Below are 22,242 nucleotides of genomic sequence, written 5' to 3' on the forward strand. Positions count from 1 at the left end.
TAGAGTAAGTGTACTGTGGTAAAACGCTTCATTTCGGCTCTTGACACGCTTCATCAAAAACTGTGGTAAAATTGTTGAGCTGTTGCCTTTCCAGCACGAATCAAAACCAACAAATTGTATGACTTTCATTTTGTACATCGAGTTTGCTGTTGAACATCACCCAATCCCCTGTCAAAGACTACAATTTAAAATACATTGTCTTTAGATTACATAAAGACATGCAAACAAGCGATCTTTGTAAGCAGTTTCCCATCGAGTTACAAAGCGTTTCACGGTTGGCGCGTATTTTGAGGTCAACGTGCATAATTAATACTTTTCAAGCTCTTCGTTCCCACGATCTACTTTCTCCGCCTCACTACCATTGACCGGTTTTGGGCTGTGGAATAAATTTCATTCAATCACGATTATTGAGCTCAATGTATTTTTGAATTTCAAAGCATACAGTTTCTCAGTAATAGCTAACCACTAAGTAATTGATTGTTTTTTAGGGTCCATTACACTATTTCGAACAGTATCAGATAAATCAATGCAAACAGTACACCAGCCGTGGTTAAAAGTCGTAATTTAAAACATACAATTTATTCAATGAAAAGGTTGTGTTCCCGCGTGTTTCGTTATGTTGTTCTTGTTTTTTGTTCGTCCTCTTTCGTCTTGTTCTACTTAATATTTTTATACAAGAGTATTTCGAAGGGATTTTAATATGAGCTAAGCCTTAAACTAAACAACGATGCCTAATGCTCCTCACTGTCCGTGTCACTTTTGTCTGCGAAAGAGAAGAAACAACAATTGCCAAGGTTAGTTGAGAACGTCCTGGAAAAATCCTTTCGCGTTGTGCGAGAGAAGCACGAGGCGGCTTACCTTTTTTACCGGTATAAGCGTGACGTTTTAGCCGATCGTATAGATCGTCCTTCGTACCGTACAACGATGCATTAGATCGAGCCAACGAATTAAGCTTTCCGTTGGCACCTTGAACTCCGATGAATTGATCTGCGAGTGGTGAAAGGAATCGAGCCCCTTAGTAATTCGCCTCATCACAATGCCTCACATTTGAAACTCAACTTACCATCTTTAAGATACGTCTCATTGTAGAAGTTGGGCATCTCCCAACCGTCCTCCTCGTCGTCATAATAATGCGCGTAAGTGCTGTGGTGCGACGGAGCAATACTCTCGGCATATGGCGTGTGAGCTCCGTAGTAGAAGTTAACCTGCGATCCCGTCTGATCCGCAGCTGGTGAGATGATCTTCTTCGGGTCCCGTTTGCGGTTGGCTCTGCGAAGGACGATAGGACACATGGTTAGTACACGTCGCACAGGATCACCTGACGGGATCTACTTACCGGGCGCATATCATCCAGATGAGCAGCACGATGAGTATGATGAAGATAACGGTGGCTGCTACGCCACCGGCGATGTACGCGAACTCAGACCGCTCCGTACACTTCGTACCAGTAAACGATCCCTTGCATCTACAGGACGGCATACCCTTGGCATCCTTGACGCAGTGACCAGAGTTCTCGCAGAAACCATTGCACATGTCTGGAAGGAAACAAGGAAAACATACAACAGATGCATTAAACTCAACCGCACCAAAGCAAAGAGGATCATGAACTAGGATGCTTACCCGAACACTCCATTCCCGTGCCATTGAAGCCTGGCTTGCACTCGCACTTGAAATCGGACGTCTCTGGGATCAGTATGCAGAACGCATTAGGGTCGCAACGTGGCGAACCATCCTGCACGTCTTCGCACGGGTTGATGCACTCATTTTTGTTATTCTACATCAGAAAGAAACATAATATGTAAAGGAACTTCTAACCTACGTTGAAAGGTATTTCAAACTTACCGCTGCCGTGCTTCGAGTGGTGTGGTTTGGTGGACACGGAATGCACGAAGTTTGCTGGAACTCAGCTTGATAGAAGCCCTTGCGGCATTCGACACACACGTTCAACGTGCCATTGAGGTAGGTACCAGGTGAACAGACCGGCAACGAGCACTCCTCGACGCTGGACGAGCCCAGCTTAGCCGTCGTACGGCCATTCTGACACGCAAGACACGACGAATGAACGCCCTGTTTGCGGTAAGTGCCACGTGGACACGGCTCACATTTGCCTTCCAGGCCAAGCTGCATACCGGAATTACACTCGTCCCGACACTCGCTACGGCTTGTCGCCTCAGCCGTTCGCGTCGTCTGTCCTAAGCCGCAGTTCTCGCAGGAGAACGATCCTTCGTTGGGCTGGTAGTAACCAAAACCGCACGGTTGGCAAAGCCCGGTAACCGAGTCCAGGTATTTACCGGCAGCACATCGTTCTATAAGAGTGTCGAAGAATCCCACATTAGAGCGCACGTTGGCACGAGTCAACGAGAAACACTTACCTTTGCATTCGACGGCTGATCTAGCGCCAACGAGTGCCGTCACACCCGCACGACCGGCAATATTCGGGCAGCTCTTGCACTGCAACTGACCGATCTCGGGCTGGTACGATCCTTCTGGACAAGGCAGACACGCCTTGCTGGTCGAGTTGTAGAATGTTCCTACAGCGCATGGTACGCAGTCCGGTTCGACCACGACCTGTCCCGGTGGGCAAGCGTACTCCGTGATGAGGTTTAGCGACGCCGCATCTCCAAACGTGTTCGGCAGGATGTCCTGCACCGCGAACTGGTTGTCCTCCAGGATGAGCTTCTCCAGCAGGCTCAGTGTGCTGACTCGCTGTCCGTTTGAGTTGCTGACGATCTCACTGTTGCAGAAAGAGACAGAGAAAAGTGTTTTTTTTTATGGTGAGACGGCTATTCATAGTCTTCAACACCCTGACGTTGGTACCTCTTGATTGGGATGGTTGCATTGACGGCGTATGCGCTCTCGGGATTTGGAGAAACCTGCAACACGGCTGCCTGACGCTTCACGATGTTCGGATGCCGGTTCTTGTTGCACTGGACATCAATCTCGACGTTACGACATTCGCGCGAGCCCTCCATCGAGTACGAGCACAGGTTCCAGTCGCGATTGAGTGCATTGATCGCCATCTTGATGCGTTGTCGCAGCACTCCCTGGCCAGCCTCGTTACACAACACGTCCGATGGGAACTGCATCTGGATGCGAACCAGCCGTTGGGCTGGTTTCGTTGGCGAGCAAGACGGATAGACGAGTGGCACGTTCGGTTGGGCAGTTGGCCTCCAGAAGCCCTCAGTACCGCAGGTGTAGAACCTCGGAACAACCTGCGAGAACTTCATGCCAGAGTTGCACGCGATCTCGCACACTTTGAACTGCCCTCCTGCGCCCCAATCCTTACAGCTTTGTGACCCACCGAGAGGATCAGCCAGTGCTGGACAAAAATCGGCCACGATCGTCACCGTAAAGCTGCAAGCGGCAGTGTTGCCAGCGGCATCGTACGCCAGGTACATGACCTCGTAGATACCCCACAGTAGCGTTTCGCCTGATCGGTGGCCGTTCCTTTCGACGATCTTCGAGATACCGATGTTGTCCGTGAATCGTGGTTCTTCCCAGTTCACCACTGTCGAGCCGTTCTTCGCCTCAATCCACAGGTCCGATGGGCAGTACTCGATCTGGGGCGGTTCACGATCCACCTGGAGTTGTTGGCAGTTCGGACCAGCATATCCAGGGCGGCATTTCCGTTGACCACAAGTTGACGGGACCGATCGTTGCACTCCACCGAGCGTCTGCTCGTATCCGGCCCAATTTAACACGAGGTTTTTGTACAAAACCGGTTCACTGCGGCAATCGCGCACCTGCTTCTGGATCTCGTTCGTTACGTCTAGCGCGCGGCTCCAGATCTGCACCTTTGTCAGCTTACCCTGGAAGCCGAGGTCACTGTACGCTTCCTTTCGGTTGCCGTCCATCAGCGGAGCACCCAGCACTGGCCAACAGCTAGAGAAAGGACACGTGAAAGAAAGAACGCAAACCCATCAATATTTCGGCTCTAAAACTCGATCACAAGAGGGAGCTATTCGAACGTTTTACTTACTACTTGGGCAGGGCTTGGTTCAAGCCGTACTCCGCCTTGCTGGCGATGAAGCCTTCAGTGATAAGCATGAGCTGTCCCGTTTTTCCGTTCCACACTACGGCGATGTGGTGCCACTGTCCATCGTTGATGGTGCTGTACTCCTTGAATGGCAGGAACACGTCCTGCAGATCCTCGAAGAACGACACCTGAACGCCGCTCGAGTGGGCCTGCAACATTGTCCTGCGTTTCGTGATCACGTTCGGTGCGCTGTGGAAGAAAAGGCAGAGAATGAGAATTCAGCTTCTGTCGCGAATTTTGAACCCCGTACACCAAGAGGTGCTACGTACTTTGCGGAATATAGCGTGATGAAGATACCCGTGTCATCTTTCTGCGCAAACTGTACCCACATGGCCACCGTAAGGCTGTCAGAGGCGGTCGTGTAGAATGGAACCACCTGCGAGGCGGACGAGTGATAGGGATCGCTGAAGTACAGATCGTAGTCGATTTGTACCGCTGTGGAAGATCACGAATTATTAGAGACATACGAACAGAGCTAAAGGTACAGTACAGGATTCGTCGACAACACTTACACTTGCGACAATCATCTCCAGTCAGGTTGAACGGACACTGGCAGTAGAAGTCGTTGTTCAGATCCACGCAAACGGCACCCGGTGGGCAGGAGTTATCCTTACAGTCCACCTGATCATGTTCGCAGTTCCGTCCAGTGTATCCCGGTGGGCAAACGCATTGATACCCAGCACCCCGATCAACACAAGTCGCTCCGTTCTGGCACGTACCAGCCTCACAAGCGTCGAACTCGTACTGACATCCAACACCCGTGAAATCCATCGAGCACGAGCAGTTCAATCCAGATCCGTAATCCTTGCATTGACCCGAATGCATACATGGCTGACCGATACACCGATCCGGTGCCGTCTCACACTTTTTGCCATCCGTTCCGCTCGGGCACACGCAGAAGAAGTCCTCAAACAGATCGATGCACTGAGCATCATTCTTGCACGGTCGTTCAGCATCACATGCCGTCACCTGAGCATCGCATCGTTCACCCGTCCAACCAGGTGGACATTCACACTCAAAGCCACCGACTCGGTCAAGACAAGTGCCACCATTCTGGCAAGGTGCGTACTCGCAATCATCAATGTCGGTGTCACACAGCCGACCCTCGAAGCCCTGCCGGCAGACACATTCGAATGCATTCTCTCGATCCGTACACTTCTCCGTACCGATTGGACTGCATGGATCGCTTAGGCACTCGTTTCGGTCCGTCTCACACTGCACACCCACGTATCCAGGTCGGCATTGGCACGCGAATCCATCCAATCGATCCACGCAACTGCCACCATTCTGACAAGGCGCGCTTGCGCAATCATCCACCGCGTGTTGGCAGTTCTTGCCGGTGTAACCATCAGCGCACGTGCACTGGTAATCGTTGACGAGATCCGTACAAACGCCGCCATTTTCGCAGGGTGCACCATCGCACTCGTCCATGTTGACATCACAAGCCGACCCGGTCCAGCCTGGGTTGCACACGCACTCGTGGTAGAAGTACCGATCCACACACATACCGTGATTGCAGGGTTCCGAAAGGCACAGGTTCACCTTATCCTGGCAGCGTTTTCCCGCGAATCCGGCTGGACATGTGCAGCTGAAATCGTTCACCAAATCCGTGCAATTCGCTCCCAAAAGACACGGCTTTTCAGCACAATCGTCCGTGTTAACCGAGCACAGGTGGCCCTCCCAACCGGGTGTGCATTCGCACCGGAAGCGACCCTGTTGTAGCGCCACACACGTGGCTCCGTTACCGCATGGGTTTTCACCAGCCGAGCATGGGTCGATCGTGATGTCACAGTTGTCACCGGTGTACCCGCTGCGGCACATGCACGTGTAGTTGCCGAAACCCGGTTCGTCCTTGCACATGGCTCTGGCCGGGCATGGATCCGCATCGCAATCACTCTTCGCTTCCTGGCAGTTAATACCGGTGTAGCCACGTGCGCATCGGCATTCGTATCCTTGAGGTAGATCGCGACAGGTTCCACCGTTGTAACACGGCTGCGAGGCACATTCGTCGATGTCCAGTTCACACCGTGATCCAGAGAAACCGGCCGGACAGAAACAGTGGATATCGTGACCGAGTGGCACGCACAATCCACCATGTTGGCAGCTGTTCTCGTTACACGTGATCGGTTTGCAATCGTCGGCCGTTACCGAACCAACCGTGTCCGTACGTCGTCCTGAAGGACACTCGGTACATCCGGTGGCGCCCTCACCCTTCTGGTAATAGTGTTTGGGGCAAGGCGAACATGGTGCTAGGCCTGTGTGTGAGTACGATCCAGCAGGACACTTGCGTCGACAATCGGATTCACTCTGAGCAGCCGGTTGATACGTGAAGGTACCACTTGGGCAGGCCTGACAATCGCGGAATCCACCGAGTGGTGGAACTGCCGAGAAGGAGTTTCTTGGGCACTCGAGACACGGCACAAGACCGGTAGGTGAGTAGGTACCATAACCGCAGATGGGCACACAATCTTGGACGGCCTTAGAGCCATCCTCACGCGTGTACGTCCCAACTGGGCACTTGAGACACGAACCCTGTCGTTCACGATGCTGGTAGAAACCCTTCGAGCAAGGTGAACAAGCCTTCTGACCCTCACCGGCATATGTACCAGCTGGACAGTGCAGACACCGCGGTACATCACTCGTGTCCATGTTCAACACCTCACCGACACCACACGTGAATCCACGCGAGATGGAGCTCTTAAGGGCACGCAGTGGTGGACACTCGTTACCGATCGATCGTACGTTGGACAACGGTTCGATGGCGGCACTTGCGTACGGCACACTCAGGTCGAAGATGAGATTCAGCGTAGAACCGCACAGGTCGTACAGTTGCGGTTGCTTCACAGCTGGGTCGATCAACAGGATGAAGTCCATCTGCACGACGTTCTCTTCAAGCAAACGCGGCACCGATCGCAAGATCGTTACGTTCATGTTGACGTACACGGCCGAACAACGTTGTGACAGCACGCTGCTCAGGCTGCTGAAGTGCTGTGCTGTTTGTTCCTGATACTGCGGCAAACATTGCTCCGATACGACGCCATTCGCGCGGTAGGTCGTAGTCGCGACCACCTGGTAATCGGCACGCTGTGTGTTCTCCGACACGCAATCCGGTACGACCGAAGATGGCTTCCAGAAACGGCCCTTCTTGCACGTGAACACCTTCTTCTTGTCCGCATCCGTGAACCGGAAACCAGCGTTACACGTGGCCTCGCACTCGACTCCTCCCGACTCTTGAGTGGTACAGCGGATATCCCCATTGCCAGGTGCTTGTAGGTCCCAATCGACGCATTGGGTCGGTTGAACGGACACCTGGAAGTGGCAGGTTGCACGGTTGTTGAACCGATCCGTCGCAACGACGGTCACGTTGCGGAAACCTCCGAGTGGGATTGAGGCCGCTTCTGGTACGTATTCAATGCGCACGTCCCCAGACGCGTCCGAGGCCTTCACGCGCCGGACAGTGTCGTTAAAGTTGACGTAGTAATTCTGCTGCTTCTCACCCAGCTCGATCACGAAGCTCTGCGGGCAGTCGAGCAGTGGTGGCGTGATGTCCGGCACAGTTATGTTGATCTCGCAGATAGCCACGTTACCGTCGTAATCGTACGCGATGTACTTCACAACCGTGTTCTCGAGCACGTTTGCTGTCGGTTTGAAGTGTGGTGGTTTTACCTCGAGTCGCGCAATCGAACCAGAGTTGTCCAAGGCCGTCGGTTCGGTGAAGTTGAGCGGCAGGACCTCGCCATTAGGACCACGTTTCACCAGGATCGGTTGCTGCGGGCAGTTCTGGAAGATCGGTGGCTCGTTGTCGACGCACGGTGAGTAACCGTAGTCGTAACCAAGCAGCGGATCAGCGGCAGGTTCTTCGCAACCCATCAGCTCAAACTTCAGACACGGGTTGTCCATGTAGCTCACAATGCCAAGGATCACAAAGCGTGCCTGCACGTACTTTGGTAGCGTGATCATGGCCAGCTCACCGTAGTTGCCCGGATCGCGCTTCGTGAGGTTGAAATTCGGGAAGTACACGACGTAGTCCTCCTTCTCAGACTGCTTGTAGAAGAACCGGATCTCGGTGGGGCGGCCTACGATGTCGTTTGTGACGACACCCTTCACAAGCAGCGCCTTCACGCGGTGTACCTTGCCAAGATCGACGCTCACGTACGTGAACGTCTCCTGCTTGCCGCACCAACCTGTGACCGAGTTCAGGCGCACGTTTCGTGCCTCGTAGTTCGCCCGTTCAGATGTTGCGTTGATTGCACTGTCCGGGATCAGTCCCGACGAGATGCCGATCGGTTTGATCGTCTTACACTCTGGCTGCTTCACGCACGTGATCGGTCGCGGGTTGATTAGGATGTAGCCGGCCCTTGAGCATCCGAACAGTACTTCCGAGTTTTGTTCGTAGCTGTTCGCCACCTGGAAGCCATCGTTTGGTCGACCAGGATCCACACACACCGGACCCTCGCACCGAAGATCACCAAAGTCCCACACGCCGTTCGCCTGACAACGAACCACATTATCGTTCATGGTGGTCTGACCCGCCAGCTTGAATGTGTTCTGGCAGCCGAAGAAGAACGAGCTCATATAGCGCGTGTCAGCGTACTGACCGTACTCTGCTCCGGCCGTTGGCATTGGAACGCCACAATCGGCCCGCGAACAGGTTGGCAACACACCCGAGAGCCAGTAGTCCGGATAGCCCGGTTGTGGATCGAACACACACTGCCGGAAGGTTGATATCGCCGTCCGGCCGATCTGCTTCCCAGCTGTTCCACACTCAAGCGTCACGTTCTCGCTGAACGGCACCAGGATATCGTTCTGATCCCCGCGTTTTACGAACAGGCCCTCCTTCTCGTCATCCGGTAGTGAGACACACTTGGCACCTGTCGAGGAAGAGGTCAATCGCATTAGTCTCATGTGGAATCTGTCAGTTGGGCCAATTACTTACTCAAGCACTTTGGCATGGAGGCGTTCCAGTTTCCATTCGACATACAAGACAACGATGAACTACCCGACAGCACGTAGCCGAAGTTGCAATGGAACCGTACGACGTCTCCAAAATGATGCTGCAGCTCACTGCTCAAAAGCTTGCCATTCTCCGGATCGGACAATGCGGGACACATCTTGCGCACGCACGTCTTGTTGCGCTGGTACACATCACCATCCTGCTCACCAGTCTCATGTCGTTCGATGAAGAATCTACCGTAGAGAAGGAAGCAAGACATTACAGTCACTGAAGTCATTACAACCATTATAACTTGCTTCCCAAACTTACCCTTCAGTGCCATTCTGGCGGAACAACTCGTAACCAAAGTTACAAGCGCACTTGTACGATCCCGGCGAGTTGACGCACTTCTGGTTGCACCCTCCATTATCCTTAGCGCACTCGTTTACGTCCAAACAGTCGAGCCGCGTGCAACCCATGATCTCGAGCTTGATACACGGTGCCACAACGAAATCCTGGATCTTGAACTTGATATACCGCGCCTCGATCGGCATCGGGAGGTTCAGAATCGAAAGGGTCGGCTCCAGAATGCGGAACTCAACCGCCGTTCCGTCCGGGTTGGCGTAGTCCTTGAACACGTCCGTCATGTCGTCCGAGTACTCGAGCCGAATCGCGGACGTGAAGGCCAACGCCCCGTCCATCCGCTGCACGGACATGGTCCGGAAGCCGCGCACGATGGTCGGTGCTTTCAGGTCGATGATCACCCAGTTCGAGCCACGTTCCTTTCCGCTGCCACACCAGCCCACGGAGTTGAGACGAATCATCTGAGAACAAGGGCGCGCGAAAGAGAGAGAGAGAGAGAGAGAGAAAGAGTAGATCGTATCTTGTTAACGAGTGTCAATTGGGTAGCCAACGCAGTAGAACAATCAGTCCCGTGCGAATTCCGGTTTCTTTCGCGTGTCCCACGCACGCAGGTGCCACAGTGGAGTAGTAGGAGGAGGTCATTAACAGAGCAAAGTGAAAGGAATGCTAGAAGCTTGACAAGCAAGTGGCACGCTGCGATGGAAATGTCAAGCAACTCGCTGGCGAACGACAAATCTAACCAACCCGTGGGTCTTGGTCTAAACCTGCAGCAGTACTTACGCCTTTGTCGTAGCCATTTGCTGTTGATGACACCGTTACGCTGTCGTCGGATATACCACCGTTTGAGAGGCCTAGATCGACCACGGGGCGGCATTCCATGGACGAGGTGTAACCCGTTTTACACTTGCAATGGAACGACCCGGCCGCGTTCATGCACTCGGTCGACGATGCGTCACACTGTGACGTTTGACATTCATCAATATCTGCAAGCAGAAGAACATGCTTTAGAGTCCGCCTGATAGCTGAGGTGAGGCTGCTGGCTGCTCTCGGTCATGACCTACCTTCACAGACCGGAACATTAGAGAAGTCTTGCTGCTCGCTGCACTTGACAGTGTGCGAGCCAATCAAACGGTAGCCCTTGTAGCACTGGACGCGTGCTTCATCCCCGAAGAAGTACTCGCGCGTCTTGTCCACGACGTACCCATTCTGGATGTCCGGAATCCTGCGTGATGGAAAAGGCTGCGTTAACGAGGCGAAAGTGGAAACATCGGTCGTGACCTACTTGTAACACTGCTTGCGTGAACAACTCGGCACAGCACTGCTCCACTGGCCGTTGGACATGCAGATCAGGATGGGTCGACCTGTGCGCACATAACCCGGGATGCATTCGTAGCTGATGATCGTACCGTAGCTGCGTCCACCTCCGTTCAACACGGTGACATTCGCGTGTGCCACTTCTGGCAGTGGTGGGCATTGTGACGCCATACAAGCCGGTTGTCGCTCCCAGGTTCCGTCAGCCAGACAGGAGATGGTCTCCGTGGCCAGGCCGGACCCGAACGCGAACCCAGCATAACACTGGTAGGTCGCAACGCCGCGATATGTCACATTGGTCGTCTTGAACGAGAAACCGTTGTCGATCTGTGGCACTGGACCACAGTACACCTCTGTTTTCGGACGCATGGGGAAACGGTCAGCGTTAATAACCATGAAAGAAGATCGTGGGATCGGGATCAGACTCCCGGGACTTACCTTGACAGTCGGGGATGTAGCTGGCACTCCAGTTGCCGCCATTCTGGCAGACGGTCGTGATGCGGTTCTTGCCCGTAGCGAACTCTTGCCCAACTGGACACGTGAAGTTGATGACGGTTCCAAACGCGGTGTCTCGACTGCTCGAGATCGCTCCCATGCCCGGCTTCAGCTCGGGACAGTCAGCCGAAAACTCTGCGGACCAACTACAGAAGAACGCGCGCGATTAGGTCACATTCTCCTTATCATGTTTGACTATTCGTGCTGTTGGTACTTACCCCTTGGCGTTGTACAGTGCGTCAGTGATGAACTTGAGCAGCATCTTGCCTGAGGAGGCCGTGAGCGTGATCTTAGGTGCATTGCTGTCCGTGAAACCATTGCCAGCGTGTAGGCGTACTCCAGAAGTCGAGGGTCCGTCGAACACCTGCACCAGGTCGGACCGATGCACGTCAAAGTCAACGAAGCGCATCGATAGAGGCTTACCGGATGGGTTGTGGATGACGAAGTAACATTCCTGGTTGTTCGGGTACGGTGCGAGTCCGTGCGCCGGTGAAGAGACTGTGCCATTGGCCGCATTCACGGCCGCCGTACAACCCTCCACATACCGAATGTTAAAGCCACGAGCTGGCTGCGCTAGAGCCGTACTGAAGTACAAGTACAGCTTGTTGCCAGTGGAGATGATAACGCGACTCGATCGATCCTGGAGTGTTCCTGTCAGTTTCGCGATCGGCCTGTCATGTGCACTGTCACCGTCTCGCACCAGCAAAAAGTCACTGTCAGCGTTGAGGTCAAGATCCTGCACGTCAAGCGACACGGTGTATCCTTTTCGCGCGCTGATCACGTACAAACACTCGATCCCACCCGGGTACGCTTGCGGGAAACCCGGACTCTTGAGGTACTGTTCCTGTTTGCTCGCTTGCAACGCACCACCGCACGTTTGCGGTTCCGTCTTCCATGTCGCACGGAAACCCTTCTTCTCGACGCTTCCATCCGAGGTAAACTTCACGATCATGAAGTTGGACGCGGTGATGAACGTCCGAGCCGGTACATCACCCTTGCCCGAGAGCGTCGCCAGTGAGACGGCCGTGTCCTCGGTGCGACTGCCAACCAGAATCTGCACCGTGTCGAAGTTCTTCTCCGTGTCGAACTCCTGGAACTGCAGGATGATGTTGCTACCCTGCGGACCCTCGAGCGTCCACTTGCACGATCGCAGCGAGGTGTACTTCTGCGGGAAGTTCGGTGACTCGATCACGTCCCCACCCGAGGCCATATAGATGTTGCAGCTGGCACTGCAGTCCAGCTCGTCACTGCCATCACCGCAGTCATCGTTGCCATCACACCGGTACGCCTGGTTAACGCAGGCTCCGTTCGAACAGTGGAACGACTGCTGTGGGCAGGCTCGAGCCTTACACATGAATGGCAACAACGTCTCGCAGGATCGCAATTCCCAGCTCTGCTCGACAGCGCCGAGGTTGGCCGCGACACATTCGCCCGCTTGCGGATTTGGTTCGTTGATTGCCCAGAAGCCGGAGTACTGCGAAAACAGATCACCGGACGTCGACTCAAGCGTGTTCGTCCTCAAGTCGTCAAGGGACGCGAATCCAAGCCAGTACTTGACGTTATTTCGCGTCCTGTACTCGCTGCCTGTCGCAATCTGGTACGTGGCGTTGTTCTCGTCGTACGAGTCCACCGTCACCAGCTCGGAACCGTACCTTAGGATGGTAAAGGACGATGTTGATGTGTGGGTATATATATATGTGTGTGTGTGTTTGTTTGGAAAGCCTTTCATCCCGCAAAATGGCACCTACCTTTTGCATAGTATGGCCGACTTTTCCCACGAGTGTTTCACGTTGAAGTACTTGTAGCAGTGCAGCCCTCGTAGTTTCCAGCCTATTCGCGATCGAATAAGAACGACAAACGTACGAGCGTGCGAGGGGAGAAAAAACAACAAGCGTAAATAAAACTCACCAAACGTCACACGCACCCGCTTGCTGGGGTTGGAAAATCGAGGCCTACTTACCATTTGGACATGTAAGCACATCCTGTTTTTGGATCCGAGAAGTAGACAAAAAAAACCACACGCCACGCACACCGATGACGGTTTCCACCGGAAGACGACCGTGTAAGGAGTGGAAAACAGTGAGTAAAAGACAACAAAAAAACACAGAGGAAATGCAAATGCACATGAGAACCGTGACGGGATGCGTATCGCACGGAAGCTCGCGCTTACCTCAGTGGCTATTCCCGTTACGGCGACTATCAGCAGCAGGGTCCAGCATTTAGGGAGCGTGTACATGTTGGTAGCTTCTGACTGCCGAAAGGAAGAGAAACAAAACAACGAAACATGCGGGCGGGGTGAGCGTTTTTGTTGCTTATTAGCTTTAGGTTAGTTTTACGACACTACGGGGCGTTGGCACAGGGGTGGTTGGGCTGGGTGGATGGGTGGGTGGGTGGGTACCGAGACACGCAGAACCACCCACCCCGGGAGGGTGCGACAATAATTTATTCCGTGCGAGTCGCGAAAAGCTAACGGGTATCAGCATACACACAAGCACAATCACACGCTTTCGACACACACACACACACACATGACGCCTGATGCGCCTGAGGGGCCATCGAACCGCCCCAAGACGGTGCCCGAACTCGCGTTCAACCCCCACCCCCTTGAATTAGGGGTTCGTTTGCTTTACGCCTCGTAACACACGCGATCGTCGATCGTCGGTGGAATTTGCGCGAGCTGACGCGGCTCACCTGCCCGAATTCCGATCGCAAGCCAAGCCGATTTTGGCCACCGAAACAGTGTCACTGTATTCGGGGTCAGTGAACCATGATGACGCACCCGCCTGGGGTCTTCGATAGCGTGCAGAACAGACTTGGCACGCGAAATGGCCACTCCTGGACGATTCGAAGGCGAATCCATGCTGCCCAGTAATAATCGTGTCACGCGACCAGCGGCCATCGTGGTTCTCTAACGAGTCGCGATTCCTCCGCACCCATGGGGCTCTTTTTGGGTCAGTCGCATTTTCGTGCGATTGTTTAACGCGGAAATTGCGCATACCGACCGAGGGCTGTTATCGGGCAGTGTGGAAGACGACCACGGAAGGCTTTCACCTCCGCATCGGTCACAGGACACGACCGACTCGTGACAATACCTCCTCCGAGGTTCGTCGATTTTCGTGTGCCTTTGTTTTTCTGGGTTAATTGAGACGCCCGCGAGCTAACGCGCGGACGGCCACAAATCAAAACCCAACGGCCCTCGAAGCAACCGGAGAGGAGAAACAAAAATTCACCGGTGTTTCGAAACGCACTAAAGCAGGGACGCCATAGATCACCATAAAGGCAGTTTGAAAAAAAAACGGCACGCTCTCTTACTTAACCTCGCACCATCGGTTGTGTGTGAAAATGGAACCCCGGCCCCATAATTTGCTCATCAGTGACCGATCGGTGTGCTGGCACCGGTGCTAATTCTTCGCTCCCTGCGCATGAGTGCTGCCGTCGAGCACGCTTTACGCCGTGGCCGATGATGGAGGAGATGTTAATAAAAAAAAACACACACACACACACGCATACACATCTCCACACTGACTGGCCTCGCCGATGGGAAGGCACGTTGGTAAATCATGGCGCACGTTGCCACAAAGCTCGCTCGCATATCATCGAGCTTCACAACGGCCGTTTTCGCCGTTCCGCCGGTGCACATTCGGCCAGATTATGTTGGTCAGTCGTCGGCCCCGCCGAGACCTTGATCGGGGGTTCCGCGCTTCCCTTTTGAGTTCTTTTTTTTTGTTTGGTTTTTCTTCCGGCCCCGGCTAGATGCGGCCCGTGTCGGCCGGGGGCTTTCTTTCGCGCGGCCCACTCCACATCGGATGCGATGTAATGCGATCAATAAAAGCAAATTGGATCACCGTGGTGGTGGCGTTGGTGCAGGCGGCCCGCGGCTTTCCATCCGACGGCTTCCGATGGTGCGGCCGACCCCCATTTGAAGCACACTTTCCTTCCGCGAAACCACCGTGGGGGCTCGCTGGTCTTCGAGGCCACCGGTGGCTCGATTTGTTTACACACGCGCCTGAATTGCGTGCCTCAATGTCCGATCTGATCGACGGGGGGGGGGGAGTCTTTCAAGGGTGTCCAGGGTGGGCAGAGGGGTGGCACTATTAGCGCCACATCCACCACAACCGTCTCCGTGGCCATTTCCCACCGGCACCTCGATTGCGGTTGATAAAGCCACGAGCGAGTGAGCCTTCGCGATGCAGAAGGTCTCTAGGAGGGCTATTCAAGCAGATTGCATCCCATCGCGTTGAGTAGGAGCCGGTTAGTAAGTGAGGCATGAAATATTAAGCCTTTGCGATGCTGACAAATGGCATTCCAGCCCTCTGTCAATGAGCAGAAGGCTTGCGATCGCCGGAGCCTGCACTAACTTGACCTACATCCTTTCTGTGGGCAGTAGCACGTGTGAACGGCGGTGCATAATTTCCTCTCCAGGGCATACATTACGGAAGAATGCTGATTGATAACGCCGCCACCGCCGCCGATTGACAACGAGTCGTGATTGGTTGCTAGAACCCTTCAAGGAACAGCGGAAGTTGTCCCAAGTCCCGAGTCCGGAGCGTCTACATCTCATTAACCGGTGGCAACTCAAGCGGTCTTCATTTTCGCGCCCGTGCGCATTTTCCGTTTTCCCGTTTATCGGCCGTAGATCAAGGGGAGGGGTTTCTAGTGACGTGGACAAACCCCCTTTCCATCCCTTCCCCCTCGCGATCTGTCGGAAAACCGGTCCGATCGTAAAACGATCGTCGAACGGGCTCAGTCGAGTCAGCGTGCCGTTTCCTAGCGTGATCCATTTTTCCCGACCAACGGTTCTGTCAGCTGGTTCACCGACTGCGGAACGGTGTGTTACTCAACAGCGAAAAACCAGACCCATCCCACACACACACACACACGATCTGTTTCTGGTTCCTGTTGGTCGCTCCCGGGACCATGCATTATTGCATTCGATCTAGCGCCGATGCGCTTTGCGATCGAGCTGCAATTGCGGGAAAACTGGAATGCACCCCTGTTGCTGGACTTCTGGAAGCGTTCCGTGAAGTGAAGCGAAGTGAGGGCGGGTTTATTAGAGCCTTTTTGTTTGCTATCGCCTTCTGCTTGTTAGTCTTCCGCTTTTCGTGGCCCTGTTTTAACGGACCATCCCACCCCGACACGGTGCCTCGCTTTCGACGATCCGTTCTTAAGCATGCGTCTTGGCTGTTCTTTCGAGCGTGTCGTGGAGAGGTGCGTCACTCATACACACGCGCACACATCCCCGGATGCAACCGCGTCAGCCCACGGATGCGCTTCCAACTGCCACTGGCCGTGGGTCTAAGCCGAAAACCTGTTGCTTGAAAATCAAGCTTCAGCGTGCCCCGAAACGCCACGGTGGCGGATTAAACGCAACAAAACGCGTTAACCTTGATTCTCCGACCACCAAAGAACGATCGCACGCACACACACACAAACACAGGAACATGGCCACATCAAGAACAAGAACGCGGGCAGGTTCGAAAAGTGTCCCACCGAGCGCAAGAATGCGCCCCTGCATTAGTGGGCATTCTCTCCTTCGTGCACACACTCTCATAGTCAGAGTCGTGTGGGTCCCTGCTGGGGGCTGAAAGGAAAAAAAAGGGTGCGCCAAGACATTTACGATCAGCGTGAGCCGTGGTGTCCTTGGAAAAACGCGCGTTCACCGTGTGATGCTGCTGGGCTTCATTCGAGCCACTTGGAACCGATCGATCGCGTGGTTGGCAATGGTTTTTCTAAATTTTAGGTTGCATTCGACGCGATCAAGAAGCCCGAACCCAGCCACTGAAGGGCCCCAACGAGAGTTCTTTGTGCCTGGGTTGTGCTTCAAGATGAGCATCTTTTTCCCACCCCACGAATGACATCAGTGCCGCTGGTGGGAGTCACACAAACAGACGGGGCTGACTAACGAAATTAAACCGCCAAGCGCGAATGAAGCGGTTCTTCAGCAGTTGGCGTGAATCAACGACGACGCAGCACGATTGTCTGTTTGATTTTCACCCGTCCCAAAAGCCGGCGCTTTCTACCGACATTCCTACGCGCGCAGGTCACCCTAACGCAACGCGTCAATCTTGTTACCGGCGATGAGGTCTATCGTACCCCGAATCGGAACTACCTGCTGTCCACCTCGAGCGGTGTCAGGCCAACGCAAAGAGGCAAAGAGGACTTCGAAAGGGTCACACACTCTCTCGATCGCTCTCTTACACTCTTTCTCTTGAGCAAACCTTCATGGAGCGGACAATTCGTAGGATCGGACGTGCCGGAAAAGGGCTCCGATGATTTATGGAGGTGTCCCCGTGGGGAGGGCTTTTTGCTTTTCAGCTCACGCACCGTTTCCGGGCGCGAAAGGTGTGGAATGCTAATGGTTGGTTTGCCCGGTATCCGGTGGTCCCAAAAACTGCAATTTGCCACGCGGGTCGGCGTTGATCGGGCACCTAGACGGATCAAATCCCCTTTCAATGAAACCGCTTTCCACGACAACGACGACGACGATGACGATGACGACCGGACCGTGCACCCTGCCGGTGTGAAATCGAAAGGAAAATCGACCGCCGTGGTGGATCGATAACGAGCTCACCTGGGGGTGGGGTGGCTGTTGAAAAATTCATCACAATAGGCGGCACAATCACAATACGGAACCGAAATTCCGCCCCCTCGGTGTACAGCGCAATCCCACCCCCAACGATAGACAACGAGTTCAAGTGGAAAAACGCTTTCGACCAGCACCGCGTGTCACCACACCGTGAGAAGGGGGCTTTTTTGGGGGCTGCAATCGAAAGCCTGCTTAATTCAGCAAACGCTGGCGATGGCGATGAATCATAATCTGTCGCTAAATGCTTGCGGGGCGCGTTTCATTACGATCGGTACCGCCTTTGCGCCGTGGCAAATCGAGCGTCAAAACGGACCGAAATGCGGGGTTCGTCGCTTGCCGCCGCTTTGCGTTCGTTGAAGTCTCCGGCCAATGGAAATGATCCGCGAGGTTGTGAGAAGCCTACTTCGATGCAACGGTGCAATGGCGTGTGTTTTTTCGATGTGAGAAATTATATCACCCCCCTCCGTTCTCTTACCACCTCTTTCCAGCCCTTAAACCCCTTCAGTGTGGACCCCTTCATTTCGATGGAGCTTTCAACATTGCCATAATGGAGCCGCGTCCATCCGGGGTGTGCCATTTATGCGACGCCAATTTTGGCCTCTGGCGCGTCCTCGATTCCCAGATTCCTTGCAAGGGCTTCGACAGTCCCAAATACGATGCCCGTTTTTGGGGGAGGGGTGTCACCGATCGGTTGCATTCCTGGCGGCCCACGTACATTCGCCAACTCGCGGGTGGCCAATTTCACCCGCACACCAAGCAGAACCCAAAGAAGAGGGAATAAAGGACGTGCCAGAGGTCGAAATTTCTCCGCCAGCAAGCTCGGCGGCTTAACATTCTTGCCCAAGCGGCCCGTTTTCTGTGGCCTCGTGGTCCAGTTCCCTTTTAAATCCCATTAGGCTCGCGGGCGGCTCATTCCGCTACCAACCGGCATCGATTCGATCGATCGCGGGGGCTTTGTGCTTGCCCGCCTGTAAGGGAAACGGGCGAGCGAATCTAATCCCCACCGGTCCACTTGCACTCTCCGTTTGGGCGTGTGTTTTGGGGCGCACGTTTTACGTTCCCGTTCCCGTACGTACAAAAAAAAAGCAAACACCCAACAATACCCGAGCCTTCTCGTACGATCGAAGGGCCGTTGAAGCTCGGGCCTGCCAGTGTTGGGAGTTTTGTTAATTTTCATTTCCGTTCCGTTTGCGACGGTGCGAAAAGCAAACCCCAGACACCAGTCGGTACGCCAAGCTTTCCTTGCGCGATATTCGCGGTGCCATTCGTGACGGCACACTCGATTCGCACTTCACTTTCGGTTTAGCCTGTCGGTTTCGTTGGGCATCGATCATCGAGCCAACGGATCCCCATCGATCGCCCTCTGCCCTCCTCACACCGTACCGGCAGGACGGGCTCATCGACACCGAAAACTTTCCAATCTCCCTCTCAGCCGGGTCCACGGTTGCGATGATGGCGACAACAACAACAACGGCCACCGCTCCTGCTCTCGCACCGGCGGCTCCATCGAAGTGCGCAAAAAGGCGCACCCCTGTCCGTCGACCCTTTCGCAATCTACCTCACCCACGAGCCGCTAGCGGGCCTCGGAAAGGCGCACTGGTGAAGAGTCATCGTCACCGTCACCTGCAGCCACCGGTCAGCGGGTTTTGTGGTCGGTGGAAAGGTGGATTGATCACTGACCGTGCGTCATGCGCGGGTCGGATCGTCATAAGGGGTGCTGGGACTGGTTTCTCACACCCGGCCCGAGCGGGAGAGGTAAAGGGGTATCGCCTGAAGGGCGCAATGGCTGCGATCGAACGTGGCGGCGCATTCCAAAGCGCGCCTGGGACGAGATTTTCGAGCCCACCGTTTTCACAAGCCACCCGGCGATGCGGGGAGAAAAGCCACACCGGTGACTAAGAGCGTCAGAGGGGGGGAGGGGGGCAACTTTCCGTGTGTGTATGCCGTCACACGATCGTTGTGTGGCGTTGCGTCGTTGGATGCTGTCGGCGCGTGACAGAGTCGTAATCTTTCACAGCCTCTTCGCCTCGCATCACCCAAACCCAGGCCCGAGGAAATGACGTTCGAGGAAGGTGGCGAAAGGAAGAGATGGCCCTTTGGCCATTCACCATCAGGCACAGGTGGTCGCAGGTGGGGGAATTTTTTTTTTTGTTTTTGCTCGTCTCGTGTTGCTTCGCTGGTGACAAATGCATCGGTGACGGTGTGCATCGAAAGCTGATTGATGTGTTTAATTAAACATAAAAAAGGGCTTCGAATGGTTGTTGATTTTTCTCTCACTTTCCCGTACCCGCAAGCCACCTGGGTGCGTCGAGAGGTCGTCATTGAGTGGCTCTCGCCGTCGGTGAGCTGATGAAATTTCACCATTTTGGTGTGATTTATCTCCCTCCCCGTAACTCGTCTTGGCACCTTGCCACCTTGCCACCAGGGGAAACGGGCGGGAGTGCATTTGGCTTGCAATTACACACATTTTCGGTGGCTCGAAATGGGCTGCATCATTCGAGCAGGAAAAAATAAATAAAAAACCAAACACACACACACACACGCCCTCGGTGCGCATTTCGCAACTCGCGACAAGTGGCGCGCTCTCAGCTTCGCCGATTAGCCAACTCATCAAATATTTTTCCCAAAAAATGGGTCAAGCAACTTATCCCGCGGTTCCACGCATTTCACAAACTGTAAATTCCTTTCTACCGCCAGCCATCGCGCCCGATCGCGCAGCCCCTTTTGCGTGCGAGCAAGGGAGCGCAACGGAGGGATGGCTGCCCTGCGGGAAGAAGCGAGAGCACCGACCCAACCCCGGGAGAGTGAGTAAGCTCACGAAACATGGTGGGCTTTTTTTTCTTGTCTTCCTTTACTCTCCACGGGCTTTTTTTCTTCTTCTTTTACGCCTCTTTTCGTGGCAGCCCACACGCACGCACACTACCGCCGGTGCGCGATCTTTCTTGCACGATCGGTGATCTTAGGCGGCGATCGTGTGCAAGCGAGAGCGCGTTATTGTGGCTGCCCCGTTAGCGTGAGCGAGACACTCAAGACGTCTCTCACCAACACTGATCGAAAAAAAGCTCTCGCCATGGCATCCAAGAAGCCCATGACGGACGGAGCGCTGGTTGTGGGCTCTCTGTTGGGCTCGAAAGCCCACAGCCGCCGTTGATGCTGTGACGCCGTGCGTTGGTAGTGGTGTGCCGCGATCTCACCCCCAGCCAGCCTCCGAAACCCACCCCTATACCCTTCGGTCGACGCTGAGAAATGTGAAATGAATACCTTAGAAATTGTCTACGTCCCCAGTTTTTTTTGCCTTCTTTTTCTCTCCTCTCTCTCTCTCTCCTCCTCCCCTGCTCCACGCCTCCTCGCGCCTCGTCGTTCTCCTGTTGTTGTTTGCCTTCTTCGCGGCGCACGGTGCTGGGTTCCTTCGCGATTTCACATCCACATTCACTACTGGTTTCGCTCCCGGGATCCTCCCCCTTTTGGGGAGCGGTAAGGAGCGGTCAATGGGCACCCCCGCCCGCACTCGTGGCACGGGTAAGGTGTGTGGGTGCAGGGTTGGCGGTTGGGTGAGAAGCGAGAATGGGTGTGGAGAAGATTTTCACTGGATTCGGTTTCTTCGGGCGAATATTTCGCCTTCCCCGGGTTAGCAAAACGGGGCCACGGGCACAACACACACGCACGCACGCACACACACACACACACGCACTCGGACACACTGGGACGTGGATCACACTGCAGGGCTAACAGTAAAGTCGCGATCGACCACGGGACACCTCCCGCAACCAACGCCCGAACGGCACGCCAACGATAAGTTCTCACTACCGAAAAATCGCGCACGAATCGCGTTCACCTTTAAGCCACATTCACCACCCCCTTGCAAGGGGTTTTCCACCAACGGGAAAGCGCAGAGAGCAGATTGGCCACGGGAGCCCAATCCAGGCCAAACGGGAGTTTTTTATTCGTTTCTTTTTTTTTCTTTTTTGGACGCGCTGCTCACCTTGCTGTGGAGCTGCCTCGAAGAGACCAGCCGCGGACTCGGACTGCACGGAGCACGGACACCTTGCTGGCTCCACTGTTGGCTGCGTATTGACGGCCGTCGACGTAGGCCGCCGAAGAAATTCTTCTCGCGATCCACTAGCGCACCCCTAAACGCGCGCGCGGTGGTATTGGTGCGAACGAACCACCCGTTCGCCAGCCAACGGTCCCCGGGGTTTGGGCCACGGGAAAGTAGGAAATGAGAAACCACCACGGAGAGACCGTTCCGTGGCGTTCGCCCGTCCCGGCCCGGCCTCTTGCGTCGCGGCACCGTGCGGCATCTTAAAAGCACCCTTCGCACGTCCCGACCCACCCTTACACTGCGCGCTCTCGGGGGGAAAAACCACCACCCGTGGGGACCAGAGCGAGATGGCGCACCGAGCAGGGAAAAGAAAACGAACGCTTGTGCACCTTGCCCGGGCTGGCGTGTATCCCGGGACAGGTACACCGAACCCATAACCACGCACACGAACGGAATGGTGTGGTGTTGGTTTATCG

General features: G+C 54.5%; 1 protein-coding gene across 1 annotated transcript; it reads right to left on the reverse strand.

Annotated features, from left to right (window-relative positions):
- Window positions 1–606: 606 nt before the first annotated feature.
- On the reverse strand, window positions 607–21,780 carry LOC128721414 (uncharacterized). The gene is made up of 22 exons (XM_053815165.1): window positions 20,986–21,780; window positions 13,309–13,389; window positions 13,099–13,120; window positions 12,887–12,968; window positions 11,357–12,790; window positions 11,082–11,284; window positions 10,615–10,996; window positions 10,394–10,554; window positions 10,113–10,315; window positions 9,300–9,793; window positions 8,973–9,223; window positions 4,549–8,907; window positions 4,306–4,471; window positions 3,980–4,225; window positions 2,818–3,882; window positions 2,373–2,734; window positions 1,843–2,306; window positions 1,621–1,774; window positions 1,337–1,535; window positions 1,064–1,269; window positions 859–987; window positions 607–763 (listed from the first exon to the last, which is right to left on the reverse strand). The coding sequence occupies exons 2-22, from the start codon at window positions 13,372–13,374 to the stop codon at window positions 732–734; spliced, it is 10,680 nt and encodes a 3,559-aa protein (XP_053671140.1). The 5' UTR covers window positions 13,375–13,389; window positions 20,986–21,780; the 3' UTR covers window positions 607–731.
- Between the last annotated feature and the right edge of the window lie 462 nt (window positions 21,781–22,242).

This window comes from Anopheles nili, chromosome 2 (genome assembly GCF_943737925.1).
Source record: "Anopheles nili chromosome 2, idAnoNiliSN_F5_01, whole genome shotgun sequence".
NCBI lineage: Eukaryota > Metazoa > Arthropoda > Insecta > Diptera > Culicidae > Anopheles > Anopheles nili.